This window comes from Megalobrama amblycephala, linkage group LG6 (genome assembly GCF_018812025.1).
Source record: "Megalobrama amblycephala isolate DHTTF-2021 linkage group LG6, ASM1881202v1, whole genome shotgun sequence".
NCBI classification, from domain to species: Eukaryota; Metazoa; Chordata; class Actinopteri; order Cypriniformes; family Xenocyprididae; genus Megalobrama; species Megalobrama amblycephala.
The window spans coordinates 16,457,334-16,475,399 of NC_063049.1; the positions used below are offsets into that span (position 1 = coordinate 16,457,334).

Here is an 18,066-nt window from a genome sequence, read left to right on the forward strand (position 1 = left end):
ATTATATATGTATGTGTGACCAAAATTAAATCAAAAACAACTTTGGGGATAAATACAATTTGCAAGATGGCTGGTGACATCATTAGAAATTACAATATTACATGGTTTAAGCTGAAGTGTGTAATTTGTTTAAAGTCACCATGAAATCAAAATGGTCAATTCTTGTTTTTTGTTTTGTTTTGTTTTTTAAAGAATATTGCAGTATTTATTATGTTGTTTTTTGTTTTTTTTATATTCTGTCCTAGTAATCTTTAATTAAAATGACTTCCCCTCCCTCTTGCAGCATCATATATCTTTTTTAACCCTTAAATGCATGACTGTTTCGCCAATCATTCTTACATATTCGGGTCTTTATCGACCCGGATCAATATCTAACATGGAAGGATCTCTACCTGTCGCGATAATATAAAACTCATCTGATATTAGAGTAACAATTACAGAAGAATAAAATCGTATTTTGTTACCTTTTGGAGCTTGAAAGGGCTCCGTTTGAGCAGATGTTTTATGCCATCATCACTGTCCTCGTCAGAGCTCATTTCCCAGTAAATTCAGCAAATAATGGGCTAGTTTTTTAGCCCATTCGCGATCTCAAACATATTGTCAGAACTATATAATTTTCAACATCTTCAAAATCAATATTTCGATCGCTAACAGCTTCACCAGATCCATCCAGTGACAGTTACAGTCATATTTCATTGCGTTCAGTACTTGCTCTGCAGTAAATCGCTGAGCCATTTCATGTTTCTCTTATTATTTTGTTTTCTGTCTGAATGAGTTGTCACTTCAGCATTGTGTATCAGACATTGCTTATTCTTACTGACTTATTCTGTCATCTAAGATTCAATTATTGTTGTGCAGAAAAAATATATGTACACTCATACACACCTCGGGTCGTTTGCAACCCTATACAATTTTTACAAAAAATTAATACAAAAATAGGCATTCTTTTATAATTTTATGATTTTTTCTTGTTATATTCTTTATAATGAATTGATTGAGGAATACCAAGAAGGTTGATGTCTAACTTTAAAAAATGAAGGAGGAGGAGAATAGTGAATGACGTCCCGGGTCACTAAAGACCCGAGGTATGCATTTAAGGGTTAAAGACCTGAACAGACAAAAAAAGTAAGTGAAAAAGAACCCAGTTATCTTTGCATGCAAACAGTTATTTATTTTGATGAATTCATATAGAGCAGTGGAACTATGATGCATTTTTGTAGGCCAAAGCGCGGAAGCGAGTTACCCTACCAATGACTTTTTAAAGTTGTTTAGTGTCTTGAAAAAGACGGTTGCTAACAAGTGGCTAAATTGGACTACAGAGGCTGTCGGTGACATTAAACATCACACCAAACAGGTAAGCGCACTCCGCTGTTACACCCTAGTTATGCTTATTTCGCTCTTACAAACAATTCTAATTCAAACTTAACGGGAACATGTTTTTAGATAAAGAATATAAGAGGTGTCAGAGGCTTAGTGGTGGTGATGTTGAAATCGTGGGACCTTGGTGTAGTTCGTTTATAGACTACCTTTAGATTTTTGCTTCAGGTGACTGCATTTAAGCTTCAAAAGTCATAAAAGTTGTGTTAATCTGTGAAATTTATCTTGATGAACAAAACATGTAAGTATCATTAACTTTTGTTAATCACACTACACTAGCTAGTTGATATAGCAAAATTATTCACCATGGCAAAAAAAAAAAAAAAAAAAAGCATTTGATTGGTGATGGGTGTAATATTCCATCAAGTTGCGAGGCTACATAAGCCTACATGAGTTGTGAGTGCCACCCTGGCCCACTCAGATTGTTGGCTGGTCCACCCAATCAAATGACACATAAAATATGTTTTGTGGAAAATGAAAAAAAATAAATAAATAAATAAAATAATGCATACATGGCAATATCAATCGCTCAAATAAATTAATTTAGTTGATGTCACTTCCAAAATTTTGCAGGTGCAAGCATGAAAAACAAAAGTTTTATTCAAATTCTGAATTGATTATATATCCCTAGTAAGCTCGCAAAGAGCGGTCCCTTTATAATTGCTAAAAAGCTGACACTCATCTTAGTTCATCACGATGATGTGATCTCACCAAGTTCCGTTATAATCAATGAAGCTGTCTGCACTGCACAATGAATCTCTTGTTTACTTAATATAAAAACTTTATGCAGAACTTAGAACTGAATAAAAACTCTGGAGTTTTGAGCATTGAGTGGATGGAACAAACACCTCTGATTGGCCAGTGCATTCAAGAAATCAACAGATATGTTTGTGAGTGGCCATATTGCTCAAAGCTGCAAAAAAAAAAAAAAAAAAAAATTAAAAAGTAAATAGAAACCTTTCCAGAGTGCAATAGGATAGGATCATTTGCCAAATCGCCAATATGTTATTATTACAGACCAGCAGTTATAGGCAGATTTTCCATCTAAAAGCAAATGAGAAGCAGCAGAAGGCAGTGGTTTAACTGAGACAATTCCACGCTAGTCTCAAGTCCGTGGCCAGGGGAAAACTAAGCCTCTGCCTGGGATTATTTATCTTCGTTTATTGTTCTTATTCTTTTCATTTATGAATGGATTTTGTTGTTTTCATGAAACTGTTGGCTGACTAATAATAATGTGAATAAATCACATTTAACTAATCTCAATTGTTAAATTATTTTTATCTTATGTATTGTAAAATGATGTAATTTAAGAGTAGGCATTGGTCCATCCGATTCGACCAAGGTCCACTCACTTAAATACAGGTGCTGGTCATATAATTAGAATATCGTGAAAAAGTTCATTTTTTTATTGTAAATTATTTTTAAAAATGAAACTTTCATATATTCTAGATTCCCTACATGTAAAGTAAAACATTTCAAAAGTTTTTTTTTTTTTTTTTTTTTTTTTTTTTTAATTTTGATGATTAAAGCGTACAGCTCATGAAAGTCCAAAATCCAGTATCTCAAAATATTAGAATATTTCCTAAGATCAATCAAAAAATGGATTTTCAAAACAGAAAAGTTCAAGTTCTTTAAAGTATGTTCATTTGTGCACTCAATACTTGGTCGGCAGCACATATTACAGCAAATGACTTGCTCTTAGCACAAACTACAGCATCAGTGAAGTGTGGCATGGAAGTGATCAGCCTGTGGCACTGCTGAGGCACTATTGAGCCTTCAGATCATCTGTATATTGTTGGATCGACTGTTTCTCATCTTCCTCTTGAAAATATCCCATAGATTCAGGGGTCAGGCATGTTGGCTGGCCAATAAAACACAATAATATCATGGTCAGCAAACCACTTGGAAGTGGTGTTTGCACTGTGGGCAGGTGCTAAAGTCCTGCTGGAAAAGGAAATCAGCATCTCCATAAAGCTTGTCAGCAGATGGAAGCATAAAGTGCTCCAAAATCTCCTGGAAGATGGCTGCATTGACTTTGCACTTGATAAAACACAATGGACCAACACCAGCAGACGTCACAGCCCCCCAAATCATTACTAACTTCAGAAACGTCCCACTAGACTTCAAGCAGCTTGGATTCTGTGCCTCTCCAGTCTTCCTTCAGACTCTGGGACCATGATTTCAACATAAAATGCAAAATTTACTTTTATCTGAAAAGAGGACTTTCGACCACTGTTCACTGTCCAGTTCTTTTTCTCCTTAGCCCAGGTAAGATGCTTCTGACGTTGTTTCTGTTTCAGAAGTGGCTTGGTAGTCCTTTTCCTGAAGATGTCTGAGTGTGGTGACTCTTGATGCGCTGACTCCGGCTTCATTCTACTCATTGTGAAGCTCTCCCAAGTGTTTGAATCGGCTTTACTTGACAGTATTCTCAAGCTTGCGGTCATCCCTGTTGCTTGTGCACCTTTGCCTACCCAATTTCTTCCTTCTAGTCAACTTTGCATTTAATATGCTTTGATACATCACTCTGTAAACAGCCACCGCATTCAGTAATGACCATCTGTGACTTACTCTCTTTGTGGAGGCTGTCAATGATGGTCTCCTGGACCATTGCCAAGTCAGCGGTCTGGACCCGGAATTTATACTGTAGGGATGGTCATTTAATGAAACTCATATATAAATATTCTAATATTTTGAGATACTGGATTTTGGACTTTCATTAGCTGTATGCTCTAATCAACAAATTAAAAAATAAATAAATAAATAAATACAATTTTTAAAGTTTTAGTTTACATGTAGGGAATCTAGTATAAATGAAAGTTTCATTTTTTAAAATAATTTACAATAAAAAAATGAACTTTTTCACGATATTCTAATTATATGACCAGCGCCTGTATTTCTGGCCTGGTCACTGAGTTTACAATAAACACCCAGTTTACAATGTTCTCCATTGTTTACTGCATGTACATTATGTGTTTTCAGCTGTTAAGATTGTGAATGATGATACTCAAACTAAACTGAAACTCTGCAGCATGACAGTTCTGCTGAGTCACACAACCATCTGCAGTGCTAATGAATGACTCAATGTTTCTGTCCGTCTGTCTGTGTGTCTGTGTGTGAGAGAAAGAGAGAGAAAGAGAGAGAGAGAGAGAGAGAGAGAGAGAGAGAGAGAGAGAGATTCTGCCCTGCTGCAATGAATTATGGATGTGGCCAGAGAAAACATCTCTCGATTTGTGTTTATTATTTGTGAGTGTGTGTATGTGTGTGTTTCAGGTATACCCTACATTATGAGGACAAAATGTCCCCACACAGATGCAATATCCGGAATCCTTATCATTGTTGGGACATTCTTTGGTTCCCATAAGAAAAACAGTTTATAAATCATATAATCCAGCGATTTTCTTTGGAAATCTAAAAATGCAGATTAGTAGATTTAGGGTTAGGGGATAGAATATACAGTTTGTACACTATAAAAATCATTGTCTATGGAAAGCCCCCATAAAACATGAAAATCTCCTGTGTTTAAGAGTCTTTGATTATACTGGTTCCTGGCTCCAGAGCAGCAATTTAGGCCAGAGCAGAGCTTTCAACTCTTTTGTTAAACACATGGAACGTGTTTTGTTAAATGGAAAAGGGGTATTGGAGAGAAAAATCTGTCAATTCGCTGGACTGCAAACGTACTACCTACAAACCTTAAACTCACAAAAGAAACAGAGCGAGGGAAAAGGAAAACAGAAATATGTGTATGTAGGCGAGAGTGTCCTGAGGGACAAAAAGAACAAAGGAGACGAAAGAAAATTCTCTTCATCAGCAACCTGAAACATTATCAAATATTTGACCATGTCAGCAGGTTCGTCCTTTCCTCCAGAAATCAATCTCCAAACGCTGATATTTAACTCATATAAAACACATTAGTACTTGCATGTGATCCTCAAAGCTCGAGTCCATCTGGCTGGGAATTGGTAAGATCAATGCAATGCTGAAGTCTCATTAATCAGGAACAGGAAGAGAGGGTGATATAATGAACTGTTTATGGTCTACAATAACTCTACTATCGATACATTCTACTGACCGTGAACAGCAGTGATCTGACATAATGGCTAAACACAAGAAAGCACAGGGAATATAGCACATTACACTCATGCAAATTCAAATTAGCCACATTGTTTTGTCCAGGGGTCAACCTTTTTGACATCAAGTGCTATACAAATAATTAAATAAATAAAATAAGCAAATGCAATAAATTTCATATATTAAATTAAAACATTTGTTTATTTGTGTACCAATGCAAAATAATGTAATGTGTATTTATTTTTTGTATATATATATATATATATATATATATATATATATATATATATATATATATATATATATATATATATATATATATATATATATATATATATATATATATATATATATATATATATATATATATATATATATGAAGAGCTCTTTTCCAAAACGCTATAAATCCATTTGAATAGTTTTCAAGAAAATGACATTTTTTTACCTAGACCTATACATTTTGTTCATATTCAATTTGTCCTGTTAAAATGGTCTATTGGCTCAGTCTGAACATGTTAAACAATGATTGTTAAATGAAACAACAATTTTGTTGATTATAAATTCAAAGTTTATTTATTTTTTTGTTTCAAAACGCTATAAATCCATCCTTTTTTTTTTAGCCTTTTTATATAAAAACATCTAGAATCTCAGTATTGATTGGGTAACTATATGTTTTAAACAGTTTACTGAACAGGTTTATCGCCTGATACGATGTCACACACTTGCACACACACACATACGAGGCGAGGCGAGCCGAGACACCTTTATATTCAAATGAACCTATCTCGGGAACCGAGCCGAGTTGGCGCTCCGGACTCCAGCCCCCAGGTGTTGGTCTCACTGGCTCATCCAGGTCATCAAAAGTGTTAATAGAGTTTAAAGCACTCATTTTGAAGACTGAGCACAAACAAACTCCCTCGCTTCAAAGAAACGGCATGTCAGATTGCGTTGAATGCTCGCCGAATTCTGATTGGCGAGAGGAGGATATATCGCATTTAGGCTAAAAACAGGTTTGGCGCTTATAGCGTTTTGGAAAGAAACTGCATCTTGCGGTACATTTTAAACAAGGAAATATAACGATTTGGCATGAAACATTGATGGAGCAGAGAATAGGTTCAGTACACAGCAAAATGGCATGACAAACTAATTTGTTTTAAATTTGGCGTTTATCGCATTTTAGAAAAGAGCTCTTATATATATATATATAGTACCAATGTACCAATGAATAACCAAATGTATAAAATAAAAATGTAAAAAAAATAATAATATATATTTTTTTATTTGTATATTTTATTTATTTGTATAGCACTACAAATTAAATATATGTATTTATGTATATCATTAATTAAAGGAAGAATTACAGCAGGAGATAGTTTGGCATGCAAATACATATAACTAAAGAAATTAAATACATTATGTTAATTTGTAGTACTATGATAAGAAAGAATTGTATAAAATAAAATAAAATAAAATAAAATAAAATAAAATAAAATAAAATAAAATAAAATAAAATAAAATAAAATAAAATAAAATAAAATAAAATAAAATAAAATAAAATAAAATAAAATAAAATAAAATAAAATAAAATAAAATAAAATAAAATAAAATAAAATAAAATAAAATGTAAGAGTAGTTAGGCATGAAAATATATTCCTAAAATAACAAAAAACAAAGAAATACAAGTCCTGGTTTAGTCTATATTTGACTGAACATTGTGATTTCAAAAATCATTGTCCATTAGGAAATGAGTGTCATATAATGATATGTACCTGCCCATATTTGGCAGCCAGATGTAAGGGTGTCCAGTAGCTGTTGTCAGACACCTGGACATCTGCACCGTTCTCCAGCAGCATTGACACAACCTCCTTATAACCGCTGGCACTGGCGATGTGTAGCTATAAACACAACATACAAAGACAAGCATTTAACAGGTCATGTTTCATTTGGCCTTCCTATTCAAATCACCATCTGTACACATTACACAGATTGTGTTATGTTTAGAGATCAGTGAACCATTACATATTTTGGGATTCATGTATTTTCTCACCAGCGTGACCCCGTCATCATTCTGTTGATTGACGCCGCCCCCGCTGCTGACCAGCTGCCTCACATCAGACATCATGGTGGATGAGCGCTGGGTCTTCATCTGGTGCATAGAGCTCATGTCCACTCCTAACAAATACACAGACAGGTATCAAAGTGAGAAGGACATCAGGACAGATGTCACATGACAGAGCTCTTATTTATCATCAGTGTATGGGATCAGACAGGATGAGATATCTCTCTGCATCCTCGTCATGTGTCAACCTGAGCATATATTCTTCAGATTTACATGTCTGAGGCAACAAATCATCTTCACTTGCAAATGGTGCTCTATGGCCACGTTCACACAGCAACAGAATACAGTTGTCTATTCTGTATTTGAGTCTTTCATACAGTTACATTCACATACAATTCAGTTATTTACAGGAGTAACAACTGCAATTTTTGGAAACCGGACTGTATAGTTGTCTGTCCAAGGCAAGCCATTTTAACATTTAATCCTTAAAATGTACTAGTATCTATTCTCATTTTAGATGATACTATCTATTCCATTAGGTTCTAGTACTTATTCATTCACTACTAGTAATTTTAGAAACTAGTATCTAATGAATAAGGCCTAGTATTTAATAACAAGTACTAGTATCTAATAAATAAGTACTAGTATTTAAAAATAAGTACTAGCAGGGCCTAAAACTAACTTTTTGCCACACCTGCCAATGGCTGGTGACTTAAGAAAATGTACTGGCCATAAATATTTTTTACCGGCCATAAAATTTTAGATACCAGTGAAAATGGTAAGACTTTAGTATAGGGAGGACATATAAACTATTAACTACGACTTTTCCCTCAATAAACTCCTAATTCACTGTAGAATAAGGTCATGCAGAATAAGATATTAATATGCGCTTAATAAGTACTAATAAACAGCGAATATTCTAGTAATATGCATGCTAATAAGCAACTAGTTAAAAGACCCTAAAATAAAGTGTCAACGTGAAAATTCACATTTAAAACATTAAAGTTATTAAAGACAAGTAAACATTCAGTATTAAAATGAGAACAAGTAATCAAGCAAACACAAATAAATACAACATAAAGACACAAATGAAATAAACAGTGCTTTTCATGTTTTTCAGGTAGTTCTGACAGTAGTTTTCAGGTAGGCTACAGAAATTTAAAGGGATGGTTCACCCAAAAATGAAAATTATCCCATGATTTACTCACCCTCAAGCCATCCTAGGTTTATATGACACAATCTTCTTTCAGACGAACACAATCCGAGATATATTTAAAAATATCCTGATGCTGCGTTCACACCAGACGCGACTTGCGCGAATAAATCACGCTATTCGCGCGTTTGTTGGACGCTTGAACATTTTGAGTTTACTCGCTTCATTCGCGCGTGAAAATCCCTTCACAACAGACGCGAATTCGCGTCATGAGAGGGGCTCTCCCGCTTATGTGTCCCAGACTCTCCCACTGCTTTCTGCACACTTCCTCTGAATAAACACAACTTGTCAGTGGGGAAATAATTGTAAATTACAGCGAATAAGCTCAATTGGTCGTCTTTAGTTGGCTTGTAGTCTTAATATGTATATATATAGCTCAAATTGAGTAAAGACAGTTTTTTACAACTTATCAGATTGTCCGACCTCCTCACTCACTTTCTTTCAAACACGATCCTTTTTATTTCTGTTTCTATAAATGTATGAAGATGTATAGCGACGATGATTTTGTCCTCCATTGTTGTTTCGAATTTCTGCCTCAGCTCACTACGTCACGTCACTACTAGAGCAAGTTCCTGATTGGTTAACGCGGCACGGAAATTCGCCAAAGTTCAGATTTTTTAACTTGCTCAATTCGCGCCGCGTCATTCGCGCGAATTCGCGTGAATTCGCGTCTTTGCTTTGACTTAACATATAAATCACTCGCGCTTACCGCTTCATTCGCGTCCGGTGTGAACGCACCATTAGTCCTCCAAGGTTTATAATGGTTGTGAATGGTAACCCACATTCTGAAGACAGAAAAAATGCATCCATCCATAAAAAAAGTAATCCATAAGGCTCCAGTGGGTTAAGGTCTAAGGATATTTTTTAAATATATCTTGGATTGTGTTCATCTGAAAAAAGATTGTCATATAAACCTAGGATGGCTTGAGGGTAAATCATGGGATAATTTTCATTTTTGTGTGAACTATACCTTTAATAAAGTAAGCAAATATAATATAACACTGCATAGACTTCACTGCATAAATTAAACATCATTATCAATTAATCCTTGATAAAGTTACAAAAGTTATTCAGGCAACAGCAGTGAGTAATTTTTTTTTTGTCATTTGTTATATGATTAACATTAAAAATGCAGACAACAGCAGGAATATTAGGCTGCTGTCACTTTAAGAGCGAATACATGGATCTAATGTACTAATACTGTACACATGCTAGGGATGTCCAGATCCGATCACGTGATCGGAAATCGGGCCCAATCACGTGATTTCAGACTCGATCGGAATCGGACGTTACCTCCCGATCAGGACTCGGATATATATGTATTAGGGGTGCAACGGTTCTCAGTAAAAAATCGAACCCTACGGTTCTCCACTTACGGTTCTCCACTTACGGTTCGGTACGCACTTGCACCGCGGTCCATCTCGAATGACGACGCATCTATTGGTTAATATGGTTTGTTTAAAATACCAACGTGGAAAACAGACAGACAGAGTTCAAATAATGTATGTTTCAGTCGATGGATGCACAAAACGTTACAACAACGATAATCAGAAAGCGTGGACAAAACAGTCACTCTTTGTAAACTGTTAACTGCGAGTGCCGTCTGCTCTAATGTCCAGTCATTTACGCCGTCATCACCCGGGTGTTGATACAGGTGAGACCTGAACAGCACACGTTGCTGTCTGTGTTTAAACGAACTCATTTAAGCCTTGATGATTTAAACCTTCAAGAACAAGACGCGAAAGAGAACTCGCACGCGCTGTGAGAAGATTTGTGTGCACTCATCCGTAGCGCGCACACGCTTATTCCAGTCAGCGCGCAAATACTGAGTTCTCTTTCAAGTCTTGCGCTTCAGCGGACAAATTCATACAAAAATTATGTCAACATGCCCGTCTTAGCGAGTATCCTAGCGAACATAGTCGGTTATGTCTTAAGTGAACGTATATTAGTCGAGAAAGACAGCGCATGTGTAACAGTATATGTACTGGATCGTGCATGTCTTATAGGGAAAAAAACTATTCCTGCTGCCTGTTTTTAATGTTAAATCAAACAACAAATAACAAAGAAATCACTCACTGCTCTTGACTGAATAGTTTTTGTAACTTCAATAATGATTCATCTTTATTTATTTTATACAGTAAAGATAATATGCAGTGATATTTTATATTTGATTACTTTATCCATTTTCTGTACGTGAAAACGATTGTTAGATTCCTGAAAAACCTGAAAAGCACTGTTCCTGGATCTGTTTTTTTCGCTCTTCTTTATTCTTTTTCATGTATTATAGAAGAATCGGATCGGGACTCGGTATCGGTAGATACTCAAAATCAAATGACTCGGACTCGGACTCGAGGGCAAAAAAACGTGATCGGGACATCCCTAACACATGCATTTACTTTCTCAACTGTTTACATTTACTTAAGACATAACCGACTATGTTTACTAGGATACTCGCTATTTTTTGGCAAAATTTTGAAAGACGACGTGAAAGAGAGCTCTGTTTAGTATTTTGCATGCTGTCTCAGACGTGGCTTTCTGGGTACACGCTTCAGTTGTGTGCGCAGAAATTTTTTGCACACAGCGCACGTGAAACGAAATTTGCATCGTCTTGCGCTTAAATATTTAAATTGTCAAGGCTTAAATTTTGGTGAAGATGTCTGTCAACTTAAAATTCTGTGAAATTCTGGCCCGTCAACCGTCCCAAGCGTCGCTGATGTTTGTTCACGTTCAATGCATTGTTAGAATTCATAAAAAAATGTTATCGGCCAACAGGCGAGTGACAGATTTACACTCACCTTGGAGAGTGTTAATTTTAGGCCCTGAGTACTAATATCTAAGTAGTAGTATGTAATAAATAAGTAATCATATCTATTTAATAGGTGCTAGTATCTAATGAATAAGTACTAGTGTCTATTTAATAGGTACTAGTATCTAATAAATAAGAACTAGCAGCTAATGAATAAGTACCAATACCTAATGGAATAGATAATAGTATCTAAAAAAAAATAGCATGAAAACAGATACAACTACATTTTAAGGATTAAATGTTAAAACGGCTTGCCATAGTCTGCCACACCATACAGTGCGAGAGCGTCTACCCTTTGTTGGGTTTTTGTGTTATTTCACTTTCAGTAACTTACAGTGACAGAGATATGAGCTGTGTGTCACCTGAAGGTTTTAGTTCTCCACCAGAGCTGCTCCCGTCAGTTTTGAGTTCTACACACGAGTCAAATGCTCTGCTCTCCACCCAGATATAAAAGCTGCTGTCAGTTAATGAAGACTTGATGGATGAACTTCAATTAGACTCTTGTCGTGTCAAAAGTGATAAGACTTTTCAGTTTTATGGACGTTGGCATCTTTGATATTACTTTGGTCACTGTCGCTATGATTACTGGTAGATAATACAGGCTTTACTCCCGTTGCACATTCATATAGTACAGACATTCAAGATGCTACTGTATGTTACTGTTTGAATGGCACATTTCGAGACTCACACCTGTAGGTAAATGTGGTTGTCAATCCCAAAAACTGACGGTGTGAAAGTAGCTTATTAGAAAAATATACATGATCAGCAGTAATTGAAGCTGTGGAGTTGTCTGTGGAAGGCCATCCTGAGAGTCTTGACTGATAAATGAGGTCTCTGACAGCAGCCCAGAAAAGCATGTCTGTTTCTATGGGTCTCACTGATTGATTAGCAGCCTGAAGTAACTCTTACTGCACTCAATGTGTGAGCTGACAGAATGGATGCCTATTAACTTACAACATGGCTGAGGCGTATGACAGTATACTATACCGCACAAATATAGAAACGTCAGAAGTCAGAAAGTAGAAATATATTTGCACTGTTCCAGTGGGCAAATGAGACAAGTGGGAATCACGGGGTCAAGCCCTGGCCCCCTGGTTGAAAAACACTGCATTAAAATATCTATATCCTATAATATAACCAATGCATAAATACAGCTCACGGAGAAAAGGAAAATAACTGAGAGCAAAAAATTAAATATCTAAATGAATCATATTTATTGTTGTTATCTGCAACTAGTCCATAGTTACAGCATTAATTTAATTTAATTTAATTTAACATTATTTGGAAACACTGTATGCAATTTGAGAAACAGATGAAAAAGAAAACAATCCTTAAAAAAGTATTGTGATTTCCACAAAAATATTAAGCAGCACAACAGTTTTCAGTATTGATAATAATAATGATAATAAATGTATTTTGTGCAGCAAATCATCATGTTAGAATGATTTCTGAAGGATAATTTGACACTAAACTGACTAAAGTAATGACATTACAGGAATAAATAACTGTTTTCTATTTTAAATGTAATTTCAAACTGTATTTTTGATTAAATAAATGCAGCCTTGGTGAACATAAGAGACTTCTTTTAAAAACAGTACAAACCTCTTACCGACCCTTAACTTTTAACGGTAATGTGCATTTATGTTCACCAAGTCCTAGTTATGCATGTATCTAATCATACAATACCTTGTCTTTTTTTTCTGCATATATTGTCTTTTTGTATAATGCATTGTTTAATTGTATTTTAGAGAGCTGTTTATAATTTTTGATTGCATTATGTTGTTATTGTTTTTCTATTTTGTTTATTTTCTCTAGTTTTTAGGCCTAATAACATCTAGCAAAGGGACTACTAATGAAAACTAGCCTTTGAGCTAATTTGGGTACATTTACATTCATGAATGTTGATTAATGTACACTGTCTCTTTTTGAAACAAATAAAAAAAAAAAAATAAATAAATAAAAAAAAAATACAAAACTGGTAAATGAGGAACTAAATGAATAAATGACCCTACCATTCTCCTCCAGGTGTCTGATGAGGATGTAGCTGGTTTCCGTCCCCTCTGTGGCGTAGTCAAGTGGAATGTTCCCGTTCACATCCTGCAGGAGCACGTTGACTCCAGCCTTCAGACGAGGTGTGATGGAGAGGAGTGGGGGAGGGGGAGATGGCAGACAGATAAAGCAAAACAAGACGTAAACAAATTGAGTCCCTCTCGCCCCATTCATCAGTCTGCAATCGATGATAAACTACGGCCAATTATCACACTTTCCCAGCATTCCCCAGGCACCCGGGCTCAGGGATGAGCTACATTAACAGAAAATAGTGCGTTAACTAACTCATTAAGATAGGGGCAGGTTAATGGGGTCTATGGTGCGGTGTTGAGTGTCTGGGTGGCAGGGGGTGATGTGATTTATGAGGGTCTGCTCTCTAGAGACTCCAGACAGCGATAAGACTCTTTACAAGCAGAAAGCATGACGCAGGGTTAAGTCTTTTGAGCATGTGGAATTTCTATGGATACTGCAATGGTAAGAAAATTATGGTGACGTCTTTTTAAAAAAAAATCACAATTCAACATAATACATCAAAAATGTAACAATTTGCAATCCACTCCAATACTGCAATCCTGCAGAATTAAAGTTTGCTTTCTTTTAATTCAGCTAAAAGGTCACGCTGTGGGTTATCAGTCTTCTACAAGTCTTCATGTGATACGAATTTGCAGGTCAGAGTTCACCAAACTTGAACTTTGGAATGCAGTGAAATGCAAAACTTCTTCACTTGAGCTTTTGTTTAGTGTACTGTGAAAAAGAAAAACGTAGCGTGACCGCTCATTGGATACTTCTTCGCATAAACTGAATCAGAATAAACTCAAATAAACTAGATATTAGACAAGAAATGGCCGGAAACCAAACAACTGTTCTATTCAGACACTGTTACAGTTGTTACATTGACATTATGTGAGTGAATCTCGCAAAAACATGTCTAGACCACATTCTACATCGACCAACCAAATCAATCAATCAATCAATCAATCTTTTTTTTATCTAAATGTTACAATATAAATTGCAATTTATTTTTTTTTCTTTGCATTAAAATGATGAGATATTTTGTTAAACAAACATATAAATAAACAAACAAATAAGAACTGGGGGAGGAAAGGGGCTTCAGTGTCATGAAATAATAATAATAATATCGAATATACTGTAAAATGTTGGTGTGGCTGTGGCTTTTAGTCCATGTTTGTTAGCTTTAACGTCATCTATATGTACAGATAGTAAGTTGCAAATAAATGTTTAGGTTTGAATGTAACAAATGTAAAATTTACCATCTTTCTCTTTTGGGAAAACTGAATAAAAACATTAAATCACTCATTACATTCAGTAGCATATATCCCACGTTTGGTCCAGTCTGTAGTTGTCCAAAGTGTAGTCCAACAATTGGAATTTCTATGGAAACTTCAATGGTAAGAAAATTATGGCGGCGTCTTTTAAAAAAAAAAAAAAAATGCAATGGCCTAGACCACATTCTACATCGACCAACCAACCAACCAACCAACCAACCAACCAACCAATCCACCAACCAACCAACCAATCCACCAACCAACCAACCAATCCACCAACCAACCAACCAACCAACCAACCAACCAACCAACCAACCAACCAACCAACCAACCAACCAACCAACCAACCAACCAACCAACCAACCAACTAACCAACCAATCCACTAACCAGCAATCAATCAATCAATCAATCAATCAATCAATCAATCAATCAATCAATCAATCAATCAATCAATCAATCAATCAATCAATCAATCAATCAATCAATCAATCAATCAATCAATCAAATCAATCAAATCAAATCAACCAATCTTTGTTTTTTTATCTAAATATTACAATATAAATTGCAATTTAATTTATTTTTTCTTTGCATTGAAATTATGAGATATTTTGTTAAACAAACATAAATAAACAAACAAATGAGAACTAGGGGAGGAAAGGGGCTTCAGTGTCATGAAATAATAATATCGAATATACTGTAAAATGTTGGTGTGGCTGTGGCTTTTAGTCCATGTTTGTTAGCTTTAACATCATCTATATGTACAGATAGTAAGTTGCAAATAAATGTTTAGGTTTGAATGTAACAAATGTAAAATTGACCATCTTTCTCTTCTGGGAAAACTGAATAAAAACATTAAATCACTCATATTACATTCAGTAGCATATATCCCATGTTTGGTCCAGTCTGTAGTCGTCCAAAGTGTAGTCCAACAATTGTGACAGGAAATTAAGGCTAATGTTTTAATAATACAGGTTAATGTGTCCAATGCAAATGTCCTGTTTCAATAAGAAATACAGAAAATAAAACCATGCTTGTCAAACTATTTGATCGATCCTTTAACTATAGGTCTGTTAAATTACTTAAATAAAAATGTAAGTGCCACTAATGCAGGAAAGAGCCAACAATTATTCCAAAGTCCAAAGACCACATTAGCACTGCACTAAACAGAGAGAGACAAAGAGGATGGCGTGACATTTCAAATACAAAACTAAACTTCAGCAAATCACTGCGTGAGATTTACAACCATTTCTCACATAATGGCCTGTGCGTAATTAAAGCTGCAAATGGCACGTCTCCATCTGACTGGCTGGAGCACAAAGACATTGTGACAAATACGCAGCTTATTGTCTCTTTTCCCAGCATGCATTTCAAATCCAGCCATCAGCACATTCAGACTGGGGAGGTTGTGTCAATCACGCACTGAGGTTAGCAGTAGGTTAATGAATGTATTAATTAACATTAACTATCAGCAGCCTCCTTTGTCTGTATTTATGAGCGATGGCTTTTTAAGACACACCCCCACAAACACACACACACGCACGCACACACACACACAAAGCTCCAGAGAGCACTGACGGATCCAACAGTGTGACACAGGAGTGTGTCATGACCTCCTCACTGAAATCTCACACACTACACTACAGTCCTCCAACTCACTGGGGACGCATGAGGACATGGTGTGTGTTTGTGTTGGTGGCGATTCATCGATCCGTCTGGCGTGGAACTGCTATTGAACAAGATGTGAACGGTTAAAGCGGGAGCGTGTGTGAATTGATTAGGTATTAGGGGTCAATGTGAAGGAGAGAATGCGAGAGAGAAAAGGTGATGAAGCCATCAGCATCACCTCCTCTGATCAACAGAATCCTCTGTGACACTTTGACAGTCCTGAATTCAAACCAACACCTGGACTTACAAACTTACCATTTACCTCACCATGGCAAACAAAATCCTAATCATTTGTGAACTAAACTGTTTATAAATGTGTTGTACAAAAGGCAGTACATGGGAATAGAAATTCAAGTCTTGCACTGATATGTAGGCTTAATTATTTGTGTGTATGTATGTAAATTATTTTCCATTTGATCTCCTTTCTCTTTACCCAATTAACATTATGTATTATCTAATAGCCTATTTAGAGTACTATATAGCCTATGTTTTGTAAATACTGTAAATGCCCGACACTCATGCAAATAAATCTTTGATTATATTACTTTATCTCTGTAGGTGCATGTGATTTTATGGGACGTTCACTTTTTATGGTCTAATTTAACACATTAGGCTATATATTTAATTTTATTTAGGTTTAATTGGAATAAATAAATAAATAAATAAATAAATAAGGACTCGATCCGTGAATGGATTTAAAAGGCTGTGAGATGGGATGGATAAAAATTTTTGCTTGTAGTCCTATATTATTTTATGTTCTTACATATTTTTTATAATTTATTGATTTTAACAAACTTCATATGAATGCTGTCTATAGGCAACATTGCGCACAATATAATAGGCTATAATATATTAAAGTACAATTTGTAAGATATTCGCAGTAAAATATCCAAAAAGCACTAGGCTAGTGTTATATATTTTGTCCAGCTGATTACTAACAATATCTCTAATGTTTTCAACTACTTGTAAATCATGAGAAAATTCCCATTCTAAACAGTGACACGGGGCAGTGCAGTCGCCTGTCAATGACGTCAGTTACCCTTTGTTACCGCCTTTACTGACGTAGAAACCACATGACAACAGTGTCGTGGACAAATGCGGAAGTAGTGTCTAGCGTCCAGCAAACCACTAGCTTGCTTCAAGCAGTTCCTTATTTACTTCTTGCACGTTTTATGGTGGATTGTGTTACTTATGGAACATAATTACTGTTTACCATCTGCCGCTGGTTCTGTCGACAAGGACAGCTCCCGTAAACGTAAGCGTACGGGCCAACCAAACGACCCAAGAAGAGTTTGGGACAAGAGCAGAGAAAGAGCGAGGATCAATATTGGTGTTGCATTTTCTAGATGGAGAGAGCTTCGCGACAAACTTCACCTAGAAAGAGATGCCGATCTCGCTTGTGTTTTATTCGACAGGTGAGTTGTTTTGATTCGTATCTTTACAGAAAACGTATGCCATTATAACGATCAACACGATTAGTATTATGGGGCATACACGCCAAACGCGGGGCATCGCGTCTCTAGACCCGCGCGAGGACGCGTC

The 18,066-nt window shown here is 35.7% G+C and overlaps 1 protein-coding gene across 5 annotated transcripts in view; it reads right to left on the reverse strand.

The window, feature by feature from the left end:
* The window catches only part of myo16 (myosin XVI), a 269,142-nt gene that overhangs the window by 148,288 nt on the left and 102,788 nt on the right, over positions 1 to 18,066 (reverse strand). For all 5 annotated transcript variants that reach the window (XM_048193121.1, XM_048193120.1, XM_048193119.1 and 2 more), the window contains exons 5-7: positions 13,536 to 13,644; positions 7,493 to 7,617; positions 7,215 to 7,340 (exon numbers count right to left, since the gene is read on the reverse strand). In XM_048193121.1, the coding sequence (XP_048049078.1) occupies positions 7,215 to 7,340; positions 7,493 to 7,617; positions 13,536 to 13,644 (360 nt within the window). The remainder of the gene's footprint in view (positions 1 to 7,214; positions 7,341 to 7,492; positions 7,618 to 13,535; positions 13,645 to 18,066) is intronic.